Genomic DNA, 18,376 nt, shown 5'->3' with positions numbered 1-18,376 from the left:
CATTCTAACCACTCTCTGGATAAAGAAGTTTCTCCAGAATTCCCCATTCGATTTATTAGTGACGATCTTATATTTATGGTCTCTAGTTTTAGATTCCTCCATAAGTGGAAACATTTTCTCTATGTCTACTCTATCACACCCTTTCATTATCTTAACGATCTCTAACAGGTCACCCCTCGGCCTTCTCTTCTCTGGAGAAAAGAGCCCCAGCCTCTTAAATTTTTTCTGATATCATCCTTGTGAATCTTTTTTGCACCTTTGCCAGTGCTTCTATATCCTTTTTTATAATATGGACACCAGAACTGTGCATTTTACAGAAATTTACAGAACAAGACTTGCCAATGCCCACAAGAATAATAGTGTGCAGTCAACAACATGAGAGAATACCAACAGCATTGGGTGGAACATTTTGGGGTGGGAGGGCGAGAACCTATATAATGTCTGAGTGTGATGTCCCTGGGAATGGTGGAGTTAACCACTATGATGCAGTACCAGTCGCTTACACTAGAGGGAGCTGCTACATAGTTCATTGAAGGCCTCTGAACAGAAATGGAGAAAGAAAGACATGTATTTATATAGCGCCTTTCACAACCACCGGACATCTCAAAGCACTTTACAGCCAATTAAGTACTTTTAGAGTGTAGTCACTGTTGTAATGTAGGAAACTCGGCTGCCAATTTGCACACAGCAAGCTCCCACATACAGCAATATGATAATGACCAGGTAATCTGTTTTTATTATGTTGATTGAGGGATAAATACTGGCCAGGACACCTGGGATAACTCCATTACTTTTTCAAAATAGTGCCATGGGATCTTTTACATCCAGCTGAGACCTCAGTTTAACATCTCATCTGAAAGACAGCACCTACAATAGTGTAACACTCCCTCAGTACTGACACTGGGAGCATCAGCCTAGATTTATATGCTCAAGTCTCTGGAGTGGGATGTGAACCCACCACCTTCTGACTCAGAGGTGAGGGTGCTGCCCACTGAGCCACAGCTGACATTGAAGTGTTGCAACCTTTCAATAGTTGACCAATATGAAGCACATAGGATTCAAAATTCGCAGGGTCAGAGAGTGGGGGGGACCTGATTTCCACTGGGAGGGGTCAGTAATTTTGCGGGGGTGGTGGACAGTGAACGGCGGGGAACTTGGTTATGCTGAGTTTCTGCCCCCTATCGACTGGTTCTTAAATTCTGATAGGGGTGCTGTGGGTGAATCTTCCACCCACTCCTTCCCCTCCTGTCAAGGGCACTTCCCCAGGAAATTCTGGCCTCTACAGCCTCCTTGGGTCTTGAGGCTTGTGTGAAGGGCCCAAATATTTATTAGGGAAAGGAATTCACCCCGATGGGGATGGGTTACCTTTCCCAAGAAATAAAACGCAATTTGTGGCAAGTGTGCAGACACAACTACATTTTGAAGCCGTAGGAGCCCTAATAAAATCCAGAGTGTGAAAAGCCCATCAAGCCGCCTCAATCCAGAGGCCTGGTGTGATTATGCGATCATGGACGTCCCTCCAACAGCCCTGCTAAAGCACCACTTATTTCAGGAAAATAGGCATTGTTCTTCGCCAAGTTTCAGGACCATTTTTCCAGAGATGGGATTTGGAAATAAGAGTTAATTTTAATGTTGATTCTTTTTTCTTAAGCGAAGTGTATTCCCGCAAGTTTTAAAAAAGACACCTTGATAAAAAGTGGTTAACATGCTAAATGGAAGTTGCTTTTCCTTGGAATGGAATCAATAAGCGTTCCATTAGCTTGTGTGTGTAACCAAGGAACACTTCACACTCATTGGAGTCAATTTAGGGTTTCGGGCGACGGAGGGCAGACCACACTGGCTAGCCGATCGCCCGCACTCGAAGCGGCAGTGATTTGATCCCTCAGCCTCATTACTATTGGGCCAGCAAGCTATAGGATAGAAACATAGAAAATAGGTGCAGGTAGGCCATCCGGCCCTTTGAGCCTGCACCAAAAAAGAGAAGTGGAGAATGCGGGCAACGGGCATGCCAAATGAGCATGCCGATGCAGCTCGTCGGATTGAGGCCTACCAATATCAGGCTGCCCCGACTGGCAGAAAGGTCAGAGTGGAGATGGGGGGGGGTGCAGGTGGGGGAGGGTTCGGAGATCGAGGTGGGGTCACAATCGCAGAGTGGGGTTCCTGGGGCATCAGCAGCAGCCCAGCTTATTTTTGCAGGGCCTGGAGGAACACTCCTGCTCCTGCTGTCCCCACAAAAATATCAAATTTACCTTGGCTGAGCCGAAGCCCTCATCCGTGCCTTTGTTACCTTTAGACGTTACTATTCCAACGCAATCCTAGCTGGCCTCCCACGTTCTACCCTACGTAAACTAGAGGTGATCCAAAACTCGGCCACCCATGTCCTAACTCATACCAAGTCCTGTTCACCCATCACCCCTGTGCTCGCTGACCTACCAGTTAAGCAACACCTCGATTTCAAAATTCTCATCCTTATTTTCAAATCCCTCCATGGCCTCACCCCTCCCTATCTCTGTAATCTCCTCCAGCCCCACAATCACCCCACCACTGCCCCCACCCCGCCCCCCCCCTTGAGATGTCTGCACTCCTCAAATTCTGCGCTCTTGAGCATCCCTGATTTTAATCGTTCAACCATTGGTGGCCGTGCCTTCTGTTGCCTGGGCCCCACACTTGGAACTCTCTGCCTCAACCTCTCCACCTCTCTTTCCTCCTTCAAGACGTTCCTTAAAACCTACCTCTTTGACCAAGCCTTCCTGCCCTAATTTCTATTTATGTAGCTCGGTGTCAAATTTTTATCTCGTAATACCCCTGTGACGCACCTTGGGATGTTTCACTACGTTAAAGGCGCCATATAAATACAAGTTGTTGTTGTTGTAATGCCCATGGAAATGATTGGAGAGCGGACGGAGCACGCTCCGAACATTTCCAACCTAAAATGGCAGTCGGGGTCCTAGGACCCCTGTTTGCATGTTGAAATGGGTCTGCTGCCTAAAACAAGTAGGCATTTCAGGCACCCAGTGGTAACCCCTGTTATGTATTTAACCCCTTGCAACCTGTATTACACTACCACCAGAGGCCCTACTTGTTGGAGTCCCAAGGGATCCCAGCATTCCTTGGGAGCACGGTATATAAGCAGGCCACCCACGAAGTACCTGCACTCTGGAATCTTATTAAAGGAGCCAAGGTCACACTTGCTCATTGTTCACAGTACTCAGTTTCATCCTTTATTATGAAAGCATCAATTGGCGACGAGGTAACGAACAACCGCGCGAAAATGCAGCTGGTATCGTGGAGAAGTTCTCAGAACAGGACGATTGGGAGGCCTTCGTGGAGAGACTCGACCAATGCTTTATGGCCAACGAGCTCGTAGGGGACGAGAACACTGCTAAACGAAGGGCGATCCTCCTAACTGTCTGTAGGGCAACAACCTATGGCCTCATGAAGAATCTCCTAGCTCCGGTAAAACCAATAGCTAAGTCCTATGAAGAATTGTGTACGCTGATCCGGGAGCACCTAAATCCTAAGGAAAGCGTTTTGATGGCGAGATATCGGTTCTACACGTGCCAACAGTTGGAGGGCCAGGAAGTGACGAGTTATGTCGCCGAACTGAGGCGCCCCACAGGACATTGCGAATTTGAGGGATTCCTAGAACAAATGTGTTGTGTATCTGTAAAGCATGCACTCTCATGTTCCGCCACCAGGGAGCGCATCCCCTGAAGTCCCAAGGGTTCCCAGCATCCCTTGGGAGCACTGTATATAATTCTGGAGTGTCTTAATAAAGACTGAGGTCACTGTTACTTTAACCTCCCTGTGTGCAGTCTCATCTGTGTTAGGAACATAACAAAATGCTTAGAGACTTTTTTGTACTGGGCATTGGCCATGCAGTAATCCTTCGCAAACTGCTGACTGTTGAAACTCCGAAACTAAGTAAAGCCATAACGATAGCCCAGGCATTTATGTCCACCAGCGACAACACCAAACAGATTTCGCAAAGTAAAGAAGTTTCGGCCAGTACTGTGCACAAAGTAACGTCGTTTTTGAGCAGGAATATACATGGCAGAACGTACACGCCGGCTGCATGACCTCAGATAACCCAGAGTCCGCCATCAATCATTAATGCGAGGCAGTTAACACCTTGTTGGTGCTGTGGCGGTGATCATCGGCCCCATCAATGCCGCTTCAAGCACAATGCGTGCAACGGTTGAACAATGGGACACCTCCAGCAAATGTCCAGGCAAACTGCAAACCCTGCAAACCACAACGTTGCAGAGGAAGATCGATCCACTATGGATCAGGCTGAATTGGAGTATCGTATCGAGGAGGCAGAAGTATACGGGGTACACACATTCATCACGAAATGTCCACTAATAATGTTGAAAGTTGAACTGAACGGAATTCCAGTATCTATGGAACTGGACACGTCAGTCCATAATGAGTAAAAAGGCCTTCGACAGGCTGTGGGGCAACAAGGCACACAGACCAAGCTCAGCCCCATTCACACCAAACTAAGGACTTACACCAAGGAACTGATCCCTGTAATTGGCAATGCAGAAGTCAAAGTCTCCTATGACAGAGCAGTTAACGAACTCCCGCTGTGGATTGTGCCAGTGGATGACTCCACATTGTTCGGCAGAAGCTGGCTGGGAAAAATCCGCTGGAACTGGGACGACATCCGAGCGCTTCCGTCCGTCGTCGACGCCTCGTGTGCCCAGGTTCTGAGCAGGTTTCAATCGTTGTTCGAGCCAGGCTAAAGTGCAGATCCATTTGGTCCCATTACACGACCCATCCACCACAAGGCATGGGTGGTACCGTATATGATGCGTGAGAAAGTGGAAATTGAGCTGGACAGGCTGCAGCGAGAAGGCATCATCGCGCCGGTGGAATTCAACGAGGGGGCTAGTCCGATTGTCACGGTACTTAAAGAGGACGGCACGGTCAGAATTTGTGGGGACTATAAAGTAACGATTAACCGTTTTTCGCTACAGGACCAGTACCCGCTACCCAAGGCAGACGACCTATTTGCGACCCTGGCTGGAGGGAAGACGTTCACCAAGCTGGACCTGACCTCGGCCTACATGACGCAGCAGCTGGAGGAGTCTTCAAAAGGCCTCACCTGCATCAACACGCACAAAGGTCTGTTCATCTATAACAGATGCCCGGTCGGGATTCGGTCGGCCGCAGCAATCTTCCAACGGAACATGGAGAGCCTGCTCAAGTCGGTTCCTCGCACCGTGGTTTTCCAGGACGACATACTGGTTACAGGCCGGGACACCATTGAGCACTTGAATAATCTGGAAGAGGTTCTTAGTCGGTTGAATCGCGTGGGGCTCAGGCTGAAACGCTCGAAGTGTATTTTCCTGGCGCAAGAGGTCGAGTCCTTGGGAAGAAGAATCGCTGCAGACGGCATCAGACCCACCGACGCCAAGACGGAGGCCATCAAGGACCCGCCGAGACCACAGAACGTGACTTGCTGTGGTCGTTCCTGGGACTCCTTAACTATTTCGGTAATTTCCTAGCTGGGTTAAGCACCCTGTTAGAGCCCCTGCATGCACTACTGCGCAAGGGAGATGACTGGGTATGGGGGAATTCACAAGAGGCTGCATTTAAGAACGCCAGGAATCTGTTGTATTCAAACAAACTGCTTGTCTTGTATAACCCTTGTAAAAGATTAGTGTTAGCTTGCGATGCGTCGTCATACGGGGTCGGGTGTGTTTTACAACGGGCTAACGAATCGTGGATTTTGCAACCGGTCGCTTATGCGCCCAGGAGTTTGTCCAAGGCCGAAAGGGCCTATAGCATGATTGAAAAAGAGGCTCTGGCGTGCGTTTACGGGGAAAATGCACCAGTACTTATTTGGCCTCAAATTTGAGATTGAAACTGACCACAAGCTGCTCATATCGTTGTTCTCTGAGAGCAAAGGGATTAACACCAATGCCTCTGCCCGCATCCAAAGATGGGCGCTCACGCTGTCGGCATACAACTATGTAATTCGCCACAGACCGGGCACAGAGAACTGCGGTGATGTTCTCAGTCGGCTGCCATTGCCCACCGCCGGGGTGGAAATGGCACAGCCTGCAGACTTGCTCATGGTAATGGAGGCATTTGAAAACGAAAAGTCCTCCATTACGGCCCGCCAGATCAGGACCTGGACCAGTCAGGATCCTTTACTGTCCTTGGTAAAAAAAACTGTGTCCTCCATGGGAGCTGGTCCAGCATTCCAGCGGAGATGCAGGAGGCAATTAAGCCGTTCCACAGGCGCAAAGATGAAATGTCCCTGCAGGCGGACTGTCTGTTGTGGGGCAATCGCGTGGTCTTGCCCAAGAAAGGCAGAGATACGTTTATTTGCGAACTGCACAACACCCACCCAGGCATTGTAATGATGAAAGCCATAGCTAGATCCCATGTGTGGTGGCCCGGCATCGACTCATATTTAGAGTCATGCGTGCGCCAGTGCAACACTTGCTCTCAGCTGAGCAATGCACCCAGAGAGGCACTGCTAAGTTTGTGGTCATCGCCCTCCAAACCGTGGTCGAGAATCCACGTGGACTATGCAGACCCATTTCTAGGCAAAATGTTCTTGGTTGTCGTGGATGCTTACTCAAAATGGATTGAAACATAGAAACATAGAAAGTAGATGCAGGAGTAGGCAATTCGGCCCTTCGAGCCTGCACCATCATTCAATATGATCAGTACCCCATTTCTGCTTTCTCTCCATACTCCTTGATCCCTTTAGCCGGAAGGGCCACATCTAACTCCCTTTTGAGTATATCTACCAAACTGGCCTCAACAACTTTCTGTGGTAGAGAATTCCACAGGTTCACAATTCTCTGAGTGAAGAAGTTTCTCCTCATCTCGGTCCTAAATGGCTTACCCCTTATCCTTAGACTGTGACCCCTGGTTCTGGACTTACCCAACATCAGAAACATTCTTCCTGCATCTAACCTGTCCAATCCCATCAGAATTTTATATGTTTCTATGAGATCCCCTCTCATTCTTCTAAATTCCAGTGAATATAAGCCTAGTCGATCCAATCTTTCTTCACTGCACTCCGTCAATAGAAAGGATATCCTTCCTCAGATTAGGAGACCAAAACTGCACACAGTACTCAAGGTGTGGTCTCACCAAGGCCCTGTACAACTGCAGGAAGACCTCCCTGCTCCTATGCTCAAATCTCCTCGCTATGAAGGCCAGCATGCCATTTGCTTTCTTTACTGCCTGCTGTACCTGCATGCCTACCTTCAATGACTGATGTACCATGACACTCAGGTCTCGTTGCACCTCCCCTTTTATTAATCTGTCACCATTCAGTTAATAATCTGCCTTCCTGTTTTTGCCACCAAAGTGGATAACCTTACACTTATCCACATTATACTGCATCTGCCATGCATGTGCCCATTCACCTAACCTGTCCAAGTCCCCCTGCAACCTCCCAGCATCCTCCTCGCAGCTCGCACTGCCACCCAGCTTAGTGTCATCTGCAAACTTGGAGATATTACATTCAATTCCTTCGTCTAAATCATTAATGTATATTGTAAATAGCTGGGGTCCCAGCACTGAACCCTGTGGCACCCCACTAGTCACTGCCTGCCATTCTGAAAAAGATCTGTTTATTCCCACCCTTTGCTTCCTGTCTGCTAACCAGTTCTCTATCCACTTCAATACATTACCCCCAATTCCATGTGCCTTAATTTTTCACACTAATCTCTTGTGTGGGACCTTGTCAAAAGCCTTTTGAAAGTCCAAATACACCACATCCACTGGTTCTCCCTTATCCATTCTACTAGTTACATCCTCAAAAAACGCTAGAAGATTTATCAAGCATGATTTCCCTTTCATAAATCCATGCTGACTTGGACCGATCCTGTCACTGCTTTCCAAATGCGCTGCTATTTCATCTTTAATAATTGATTCCAGCATTTTCCCCACCACCGATGTCAGGCTAACCGGTCTATAATTCCCTGTTTTCTCTCTCCCTCCTTTTTTAAAAAGTGGGGTTACATTAGCTACCCTCCAATCCAATGGAATTGAACCAGAGTCCATGGAATGTTGGAAAATGACCACCAATGCATCTACTGTTTCTAGAACCACTTCCTTAAGTACTCTGGGATGCAGACCATCAGGCCTTGAGGATTTATTGGCCTTCAATCCCTTCAATTTCCCGAACACCATTTCCTGACTAATAAGGATTTCCCTCAGTTTCCCCTTCTCGCTCGACCCTCGGTCCCCTAGTATTTTCGGGAGGTTATTCGTGTCTTCCTTAGTGAAGACAGAACCAAAGTATTTGTTCAATTGGTCTGCCATTTCTTTGTTCCCCATTATGAGTTCCCCTGATTCTGACTGCAAGGGACCTACATTAGTCTTCACTAATCTTTTTCTCTTCACATATCTGTAGAAGCTTTTGCAGTCAGTTTTTATGTTCCCAGCAAGCTTACTCTCATCCTCTATTTTCCCCCTCTTAATTAAACCCTTAGTCCTCCATGCTGAATTCTAAATTTCTCCCAGTCCTCAGGTTTGCTGCTTTTTCTGACCAATTTATATGCCTCTTCCTTGGATTTAACACTTTCCCTAATTTCCCTTGTTAGCCACAGTTGAGCCACCTTCCCTTTTTTATTCTTACTCCACACAGGGATGTACAGTTGTTGTAGTTCATCCATGTGATATTTAAATGTCTGCCATTGCCAATCCACCGTCAACCCTTTAACTATCATTCTCCAGTCTATCCTAGCCAATTCACATCTCATACCGTCGAAGTTTCCTTTCTTTAAGTTCAGTCTCTGAATTAACTGTGTCACTCTCCATCTTAATGAAGAATTCTTCCCCAAGGGGCCCCGCACAACCAGATTGCTAATTAATCCTCTCTCGTTACACAAGACCCAATCTAGGATGGCTTGCTCTCAAGTTGGTTCCTCGACATATTGGTTTAGAAAACCATCCCTTATACATTCCAGGAAATCCTCCTCCACAGTATTGCTATCAGTTTGGTTAGCCCAATCAATATGCAGATTAAAGTCACCCATGATAACTGCTGTACCCTTATTGCATGCGTCCCTAATTTCCTATTTGATGCCATCCCCAACCTCCCTACTACTGTTTGGTGGTCTGTACACAACTCCCACTAATGTTTTCTGCCCTTTGGTGTTTCGCAGCTCTATCCATATAGATTGCACATCATCCACGCTAATGTCCTTCCTTACTATTGCGTTAATCTCTTTAACCAGTAACGCTACCCCACCTCCTTTTCCTTCCTGTCTGTCCTTCCTGAATATTGAATACCCCTGGATGTTGAGTTCCCAGCCTTGGTTACCTTGGAGCCATGTCTCCGTAATCCCAATTACATCATATCCGTTAACAGCTATCTGCGCAGTCAATTCATCCACCTTATTACGAATGCTCCGCGCATTGAGACTCAGAGCCTTCAGGCTTGTTTTTTTAACACTCTTTGTCCTTTTAGAATTATGTTGTAATGTGGCCCTTTTTGATTTTTGCCATCGATTTCTCTGCCCTCCAATGTTGCTTTTCTCCTTCCTACCTTGAATGTGCAATAATGTCTGTAAGCACATCCACGGCCACTATTGAAAGCCTACGAGCCATGTTCGCTACGCACGGCCTGCCTGATGTCCTAGTCAGCGACAATGGGCCGTGTTTCACCAGTGCTGAATTCAAGGAATTCATGACCCGCAATGGGATCAAGCACATCACATCTGCCCCATTCAAACCCGCATCCAACGGCCAGGCAGAACGGGTAGTTCAGACCATCAAGCAATGCTTGAAACGCATGTCGGAAGGCTCCCTGCAGACCCGACTATCCCGAGTGCTGCTCAGCTACCGCACCAGACCCCACTCACTCACCGGGACTCCCCCAGCCGAGCTGCTTATGAAAAGGGCGCTCAAAACAAGGCTCTCTTGTCCACCCTGATCTCCATGATCACGTGGAGGGCAGGCGGTATCAACAAAGTGTATACCATGACCGCGCAAATTTGTCACACAATATTGAGGTCAATGATCCTGTGTTTGTACTCAATTATGGACATGGTCCCAAATGGCTCGCTGGCACGGTCATAGCCAAAGAGGGGAATAGGATGTTTCAGGTCAAATTGGCCAATGGACTAACGTGCAGAAAATACTTGGACCAAATCAAATTGCGGTTCAACAACAGCTACGAACAACCCGAAGAAGACACCATCAACTTTGACCCTCTAACACACACACAGCAGTGGCAACTAACATCATGGTTGACTACGAAGCCGAACTCACCATCTCCAGCAGCCTGGTGAAGAACTAACCAACTCACCCACAACCTTTGAATTATCCGCATTTGCACCGAGACGATCGACAAGGGAACGAAAAGCCCCAGATCGTCTCAATTTGTAAATAAGTGTTCTGTTGACTTTACGGGGGAGTGATGTTATGTATTTAACCCCTTGCAACCTGTATTACACTACCACCAGAGGGCCTACCTGATGGAGTCCCAAGGGATCCCAGCATCCCTGGGAGCACGATATATAAGCAGGCCACCCACTAAGTACCTGCATTAAAGGAGCCAAGGTCACACTTGCTCATTGCACACAGTACTCGGTTTCATTCTTTATTATGAACGCATCAACCCCCATTCAAAATGGCGGCGGCCACATCGTCAGGGTTAACGGGGGGGGGGGGGAGTTAAGGCTACCAACCCAATTTCTCGATCTTTACTGCCTTGTTACCACCAGGCAATGCATAGAATAACATAGAATACAAGTTATCCCCCATCTGTGTGTGAAGAAAGAGATAAAAAGGCTTTTTGAAAGATTGTGAGTTAATTAGGCTTTACAATAGAGAGTAGCAGAAGCTTTAGAGAAGCTCAGAAGGTCAGAAGTGCTGAATGAACAGTTAGAAGACCTGTTGTATAAATCAAGTAAGAGGACACATTAATGTCGGTTAGCGTGACGTGTTCTTTATTTTGTATCATTCCATGAAGATAAGTAGTGTGGATGAACTAAGTGAATCTGATCATAATTGTTGCTCTGCATGTTAAAATACCGGTGGAAGAAAGCAGCTTAACGGCTTGTCACAAGCCATGCCTCATCAAGAATTAACTCAGTCTGGCTTTAGATTGAAGAAGGATTCATGTGAAAGACTTGAATATCCTGTCCCGATCACAAGGGGGTGTGATTGATATGCTCTTGGGATATGCTAGGAGCAGCGCGTGCTGGAGCAGGATGCTGGAGCAGGAGCGAAGAAAGCGACTGGATTGGACGTCACCAAGGTCCAGGTCGCTGATTGGAGCGTGGGCAGGATCGGCGAGGTTGGGGCGCAGGAGTGGCGAGAGATTGCAGAGCGATGTGATCGGGGCCCAGGAGAGGCGCGAGTTCGGGGCCTAGAAGAGCCGAGGGCCCAGGGGCAGCACGGGCCAGCCCACACTGCGATATGTGTGCGCACTAGGTCCGTGCAGCAGAGCTGGTCTCCAGTCGTCCAGGTTAATCCTTGCAACTGGACCAAGACCGAGCTCTGTCAAGCCTGTATGATGGCTGGTGTGCAACGGCCACCACACGTTAAAAAAATCCATGCATAGGCATCTTCCACCCTTCAAGATTTAGTTCGGGACTTGGAATATTAGGTCCTTCATTGAAACATCCGTGAACTTTTTGGCGTGGAAGCAAGTCATCCTCGTTTCAAGGAACTGCCGATGATGATGATTGCGTAAATAGATATCGAGTAGCGTGAGACAATTCCCACAAAAATAAGACACTCAGACTGTTACAGGAACGATTGACACCTCTGAACCCAAGGAGGTATGTCAGGCAGACCCGAATTTACTCCATTGTTAAATATTGCTATAACCATTAATCCTGCTGCTCGACAAATATTGATCCAGCTCCTTATAAAGGTGCCAAACTGACCCTGAATCAACGACCTTCTCTGGGAAGTTACTCCAGATATCCACGATCCTGTCGGACAAAAATTTTTTTCTAATCTCTAACCTTGTTTGAGGCTTTGAATGTTGCACTGTGTCCTCTCATACTTTTTTCTATTTCATCAATGCCTTTCATTACTTTCAAGACCTGTATCGGTTTTCTTATCTTCGGGGAAAAATAGTTTAGCTATTGAGCCTTTTTTCATCACTTAGTCCCCTAAGGCCTGGAATCATCCTTGTCAACAGTGACTACACTCCAAAAGTACTTCAGTGGCTGCAAAGCGCATTGAGACGTCCGGTGGTCATGAAAGGCGCTATATAAATGTAAGTCCATCTTTCTTTTTTGTCACTCTTCACTGTACCCTTTCTTGTGTATCAATAGGCTTTTTGAGGTAAGGTGACCAAAATTACACTGCATACTGCAGAACTGGTCTCACGATTGAGCTGTACAATGTAATTAGAAGTTTTACTGACACGCCGGCAATGCTGTCCAGATTTAATAGAGTGCCCACATTACCGCACAAATAACTGCCTCGCCAGATGCTTTCAGAAGCTGGAATGTAGTTGATTGTGGATTTGGGCTGCAAGAGGCTTGAGTTGTCACAAAGTCTTCATTTAGTAGGTTTGCCAGTAAACTAGATATCAAGATAAGGGGGAAGAAATTGCAGTTGTTTGCGCCTCTCGTTAGTGGCCATGGGGGCGGGGTGGGGGCGGACGGCGGGGTGCTAACGACTTTTCGCCCAGGCACAGCGCCGCTAACAACTCCCGCTAAACTCCCTGGGATTTTGGTGGCGGCAGTAGCTGGTAGTGTCCCGCTCCGCTGTGTCGGCATTGACAACGTCATCACCGTGCGCAGCGACCTGTTTTTTGCCCCGGGCTGATGCCACGGCACCCCGCTCCCTGGTGGCCCAGGTAGGGACCGCAGAGTTGGCGGCTTGGCCCTCACCTTTAATGAAGGAGAGAGCCTTTTCTACGTGGCAGCGCTAAGTGTGCCAGCGCCTGGTGCTGCGCCACCCTCTTCGTTTGCTTCCGCCCTGCTCGCACCCACAGAGCAAGTGGAATGTGTTTTTTTGCGCTCCATTTACTCTCGGTGGCGGTAACCCCAATTTCGCGAGTGGGGCAGGGTGTCCGCGCCTGGCGCAAGAACCCCCGCCTCAGGGCTGTTACCTCCCCCAGACGGGGCGCTATGCAATTTCCTCCCCAAGGTATATATATTAAAACTGCAGATGATCAAACTGAGGATGAATTGGAATCTCTGCTGTTCCTGGACTTTTAAATTGTATTTTGCTGCTGTTGAAATGTGTTGAAAATATCATCTGTAAAAAAGATAAAACTTTCTTTTTTAAGTGGCTCAGTAATGTTAACTGTCTGAGCTCACTCTACCAGAATAGTTTATTATGTGAGGTACCACCTGTGTATTCCAGTACAATGCGATTACATTTAATTACATTACAACAGTGACTACACTCCAAAGGTACTTCAGTGGCTGTAAAGTACTTTGAGACATCCGGTGGTCATGAAAGGCAATATATAAATGCAAGTTTTAAAAAAAATGTTGCTTTGAACAGATTATTCAGTAGAGAGGTTTATAAACAAGGGCTATAAACAATTCCACAAGGCCCATTCATGCTCCCTGTCATTAACAGTTTGGTATAAATTGTCAGACCCTCAAAACTAAACTGGGCTGGATGAAAAATGGTATAAAAATGAAGCAATCTGGATCCTGGTTCTGTCTGAGTTTTATATCAGTGTGAATACTATCCATGCAGCAGCACCATCACGGTGCCCATTAACAGAACATTCATTAGCAGACAGCTTATTATCCATGTGTATTTTAACAGACTATCAATTACCATAATGTCCATTATCAGGCGGGTTATTGAAGAGGTTTGATTGTCATTATAGTACTTCAATTCGAATGGCCAGTTTCTGTACTGTAAATTCTATTTAATTCCATGTGCCATTTTTGGTTCCAGCACTGAGCATGCAAAGGCCACACTGTTGGTAGAAAGACATGCCCACCGACCACACATATTGTAAAATCACAGGCACACTGCCCTCTATTGTCCATCCATTAAAATTCAAATCGTCCCTTAATCTCTTTGAGATTCACTGTTGTCGGGGAGCACAATCGCTCCCGGTGTCTGCTGGCACTGTATGACTGTCACTTACCAACTTTACTAACTTGGTGGCCGACTCCTCAAACTCCTCACAGAATCCATTTGATTTCCAGCAGAGGACTACACGGGGTTTAATTTGGCATTTCCCCAAAAAGCGAATCGCCATTTGGTTCTTTCTTTGATTCAGATCAGAGAAATTGCTCGATTTCCAAAGATCAGGACCAACTGTTCAGAAAGATAATGAAATAGATTTCAAATGTCACAAATCAAGGAGAGACAACATGATTGTTTTTGGTTTCAATAGAGTATGTTATGTACAACTGTGTTACAATATGAATCATAGAATCCTACAGCATAGAAGGAGGCCATTTGCCCCATCGTGCCTATGTCGGCTCTTTGAAAGAGCGATCCAATTAGTCCCATCCCCCTGCTCTTTCCCCATAGCCTTGCAAATCTTTCCTCTTCAAGTATTTATCCTGTTCCCTTTTTAAAGTTACTATTGAATCTTCTTCCATCGCCCTTTCAGCCAATGCATTCCAGATCATTGGAAAATGGCAAATGTAACACCCCTATTTAAAAAAAGAGGCAGACAAAAAGCAGAAAACTATAGACCAGTTAGCCTAACATCTGTCATTGGGAAAATGCTGGAGTCCATTATTAAAGAAGTAGTAGTGTGAAATTTGGAAAAACGTGATTCAATCAAACAGAGTCAGCATGGTTTTATGAAAGGGAAATCATGTTTGACAAATTTGTTGGAGTTCTTTGAGGATGTAACGAGCAGGGTGGATAACGGGGAACTAGTGGATGTGGGGTATTTGGATTTCCAGAAGGCATTCGATAAGGTGCCACATAAAAGGTTACTGCACAAGATAAGAGCTTGGGGTAATATATTATCATGGATAGAGGATTGGCTAACTTACAGAAAACAGAGAGTCGGGATAAATGGGTCATTTTCCGGTTGGCAAACAGTAACTAGTGGGGTGCCACAGGGATCAGTGCTGGGTCCTCAACTATTTACAATCTATATTAATGCCTTGAATGAAGGGACCGAATGTAATGTAGCCAAGTTTGCTGATGATACATAGATGGGTGGGAAAGCTAGTATGCAGGTACAGCAAGTAATCAGGAAGGCAAATGGAATGTTGGCCTTTATTGCAAGGGGGATAGAGTATAAAAGCAGAGAAGTCCTGCTACAACTGTACAGGGTATTGGTGAGGCCACACCTAGAGTACTGCGTAGAGTTTTGGTCTCCGTATTTAAGGAAGGATATTCAGAGAAGCTTTAGTAGGTTGATTCTGGAGATGAGGGGGTTGACTTATGAAGATAGGTTGAGTAGGTTGGGCCTATACCCATTGGAGTTCAGAAGAATGAGAGATGATCTTATCAAAACATATAAGATAATGAGGGGGCTCGACAAGGTAGATGCAGAGAGGATATTTCCACTCATAGGGGAAACTAAAACTAGGGGACATAGTCTCAGAATAAGAGGCTGCCCATTTAAAACTGAAATGTGGAGGAATTTCTTCTCTCAGAGGGTTGTAAATCTATGGAATTCTTTGCTCCAGAGAGCTGTGGAGGCTGGGTCATTGAATATATTTAAGGCAGAGATGGACAGATTTTTGAGCGATAAGTGAGTAAAGGGTTATGGGGAGTGAGCAGGGGAGTGGAGCTGAATCCATGATCAGATCAACCCTATGACCTTATTAAATGGCAGAGCAGGCTCAAGGGACCAAATGGCCTTCTCCTGCTCCTATATCTTTTGCTTCTTATGTTTCTTTACTCGCTGTATTAAGGATTTCTCCTCATCTACCTTCCAATTCTTTTGCCAATTATCTTAAATCTGTGTCCCCTGTTTATCAACCCATCCACCAGTGGAAATCCTTATTTACTCTATCACAACCACACATAATTTTGAACACCTCTATTAAAGCTTCCCTTAACCTTCTCTGTTCTAAGGAGAATGATCCCAGATTATCTAGTCCTCTTCACATAACTGAAGTCTGTCATCCCTGGTATCAGTCTGGTCCCTCTCCAAGGCCTTGACATCCTTCTTAAAGTGCAGTGCCCAGAATTGGACATATAGGTGCCGGACCTCGTATAAAGTTTAAATCCATGTTCCAATTAATTTACTTATATCGCAAGTCAATATGACCATATCAATAAACCAATACCTTTTGAAGGCAAAGTCCAAATGTAACTTTATCAAAGTAATTTTAAAGGATTAAAATATTCTATTTGGAACCATCACAATAGCCTTGTTGATAACAGACTTAATTAGAGGCTAGTTAGTCAATGATTGACAATCACACCCATTATTTTCCCTTTCCACCCATATCAGTGGGATGCTTGTCCAGTGTATGCCCATGTTTCATGTTGCTTCAATGTGCACAATCTTACATTTTTCCACATTAAATTTCATGTGCCATTCCTTAGTCCATCCACCTAATGTGGTGAGATCTATTTGAATCTTGCCTACACCAGAAATATGGTTCTTCCTCAGAGAATGACTCATTTTTCTGGTGTTCTCCATTCGAAACACTCTGGGGCTAAAATCCCGGCCTCACGGGTGCGTACAAAGTGTGCACGGACCCGGCAAGGCCTCACAAAAGCTGGTTTCCGGGGTGCAATGCGCATACGCCAAAAACCAGCTTTTCCGATCAGTCAAGATTTCTCTAGACAGATCCCCCGCAACCCCGGGAGAAGGACATCCACGCAGGAGAGATTGGGCTAGTTGCTCAACTCATGCCCAGCAAATGTCCTTCAAACTTTTATACCTGGTAAAAGCAGGCACATAGCTTACTTTTACCAATGTAAGAGTTTTAAAACATATAAAAATTATATTCAATACACATTTTTATAGTAAAAACCCTGTTCATTAAAGTGAGTTTATTTTAAACCCTATTAAAACACATTAAAGAAAAATTCAAAAAAAAAAAATTTTTTCGAAAACATTTAATTAACTTTAATTTCAATTAATTTTAAATATGTGAGGTGTTTTTTTATTTATTATGTTGTGTTTCTTGTTTTAGGGGTTTATTCTCATTGATAATAATGGGAACTCGTAAAAACAGTGATTGGTGGTCCAGACCCACATGGCTCCCGCCTTTTTGTACGTGCAAGGAAGTCATCTCCCCGTACGCTGCGCATCAAATGAAGGCCTTCGACCGCAATCGAAGGCGCCTCCGGGACCATCAGGTATTTTCGTTAAAACATTTGGGCTGGAGGCATTCGTCCGAAGGAAGCCTCTGACCAGAATTTTAGGCCCTTTGTGATTAGGTTTGTGCTTTTCATCAGTTTAAGCACATCCTCATAAGATGCTTAATTATCTTTGTTTCATACTCACGAGCTTCAGGGGTATTGTTGAATGGACAGACTATTGTCCGAGGGCGATCGAGCCCGGGGTAATATACCTAAAGAAACAAAACCAGTCAACATTATTCTCTAAACCTTCTCCATTTGTAATGTATTTTCTTCACGGGTTCTTTGCTTAAGAATTCATAGCAACACATCGCTATTAAGAACTAGTTGGTTTATTAGCAAAAGTTTAACAATCACACTATACATTACTAGTTCATCCACCAGGCTCACAACCATCTGCCCCATCGTGACTCCCCCAAACCCAACTGGCTGGGGTTTTATTGAGTTTTGTGAACAGCACATGTCTGGCTAAGCCACTCACAACTCAACAGCTCAACAAACCTGTGAGCATACTCACAGATGCATATATTACACCACTGATCAAAACCTCACGAAACAGGATACACGTTCAAAAATGAGTTAATGCTCTCCCAATAACTCAGCAAGTTCACTAAATGAGCAGTCTCTCATTTGATTCCCAGGCTGTGCTGAGTTAACTGATGGTAGGGGCCCTGATACTCAGGATTAAGGAGGGGTAAAAATATAGTTTCATGTTTTTGTTCCTACCCGGTGAAATGCACATGTGTGGATGTTGGGTGAGGACAGAATCTGACTGTCCTCAGCTGTGATGGTCCCCTCAGTTAAATAGCCTGACAACTTGTATCCATGTTTGCTGATGATACAAAATTGGGTGGGAAAGCAAGTTGTGAGGAGGATGCAATGAGACTGTAAGGGGATATAGACAGGTTAATTGAGTGGACAAGAACATGGCAGAAGGAATATAATATGAGAAATGTGAAGTTATCCACTTTGGTAGGAAAAGTTGTAAAGCAGAATTTTTTTTAATGCTGAGAGATTGGGACATGTTGTTATTCAGAGGGACCTGGGTGTTCTTGTATGAATCACTGAAAGTTAATAGAAAGCAATTAGGAAAGCAAATGATATGTTAGCCGTTATTACAAGAGGATTGAAGTTTAAGAGTAAGAGGGCTGAAATTTGGGTACTTTGC

The 18,376-nt window shown here is 45.6% G+C and overlaps 1 protein-coding gene across 1 annotated transcript in view; it reads right to left on the bottom strand.

Moving 5' to 3' along the window:
- The window catches only part of LOC139276879 (interleukin-17 receptor E-like), a 39,413-nt gene extending 25,184 nt beyond the window's left edge, over window positions 1-14,229 (bottom strand). The window contains exon 1 of the mRNA XM_070894877.1: window positions 14,063-14,229. Within this exon, the coding sequence (XP_070750978.1) occupies window positions 14,063-14,176 (114 nt within the window). The 5' untranslated portion in view covers window positions 14,177-14,229. The remainder of the gene's footprint in view (window positions 1-14,062) is intronic.
- Between the last annotated feature and the right edge of the window lie 4,147 nt (window positions 14,230-18,376).

The sequence above is a fragment of the Pristiophorus japonicus genome, chromosome 12 (genome assembly GCF_044704955.1).
Source record: "Pristiophorus japonicus isolate sPriJap1 chromosome 12, sPriJap1.hap1, whole genome shotgun sequence".
In the NCBI taxonomy this organism is placed as follows: domain Eukaryota; kingdom Metazoa; phylum Chordata; class Chondrichthyes; family Pristiophoridae; genus Pristiophorus; species Pristiophorus japonicus.
Note: the sequence above shows the minus strand (reverse complement) of the source record. Positions and strands in the feature narration are given on the sequence as shown.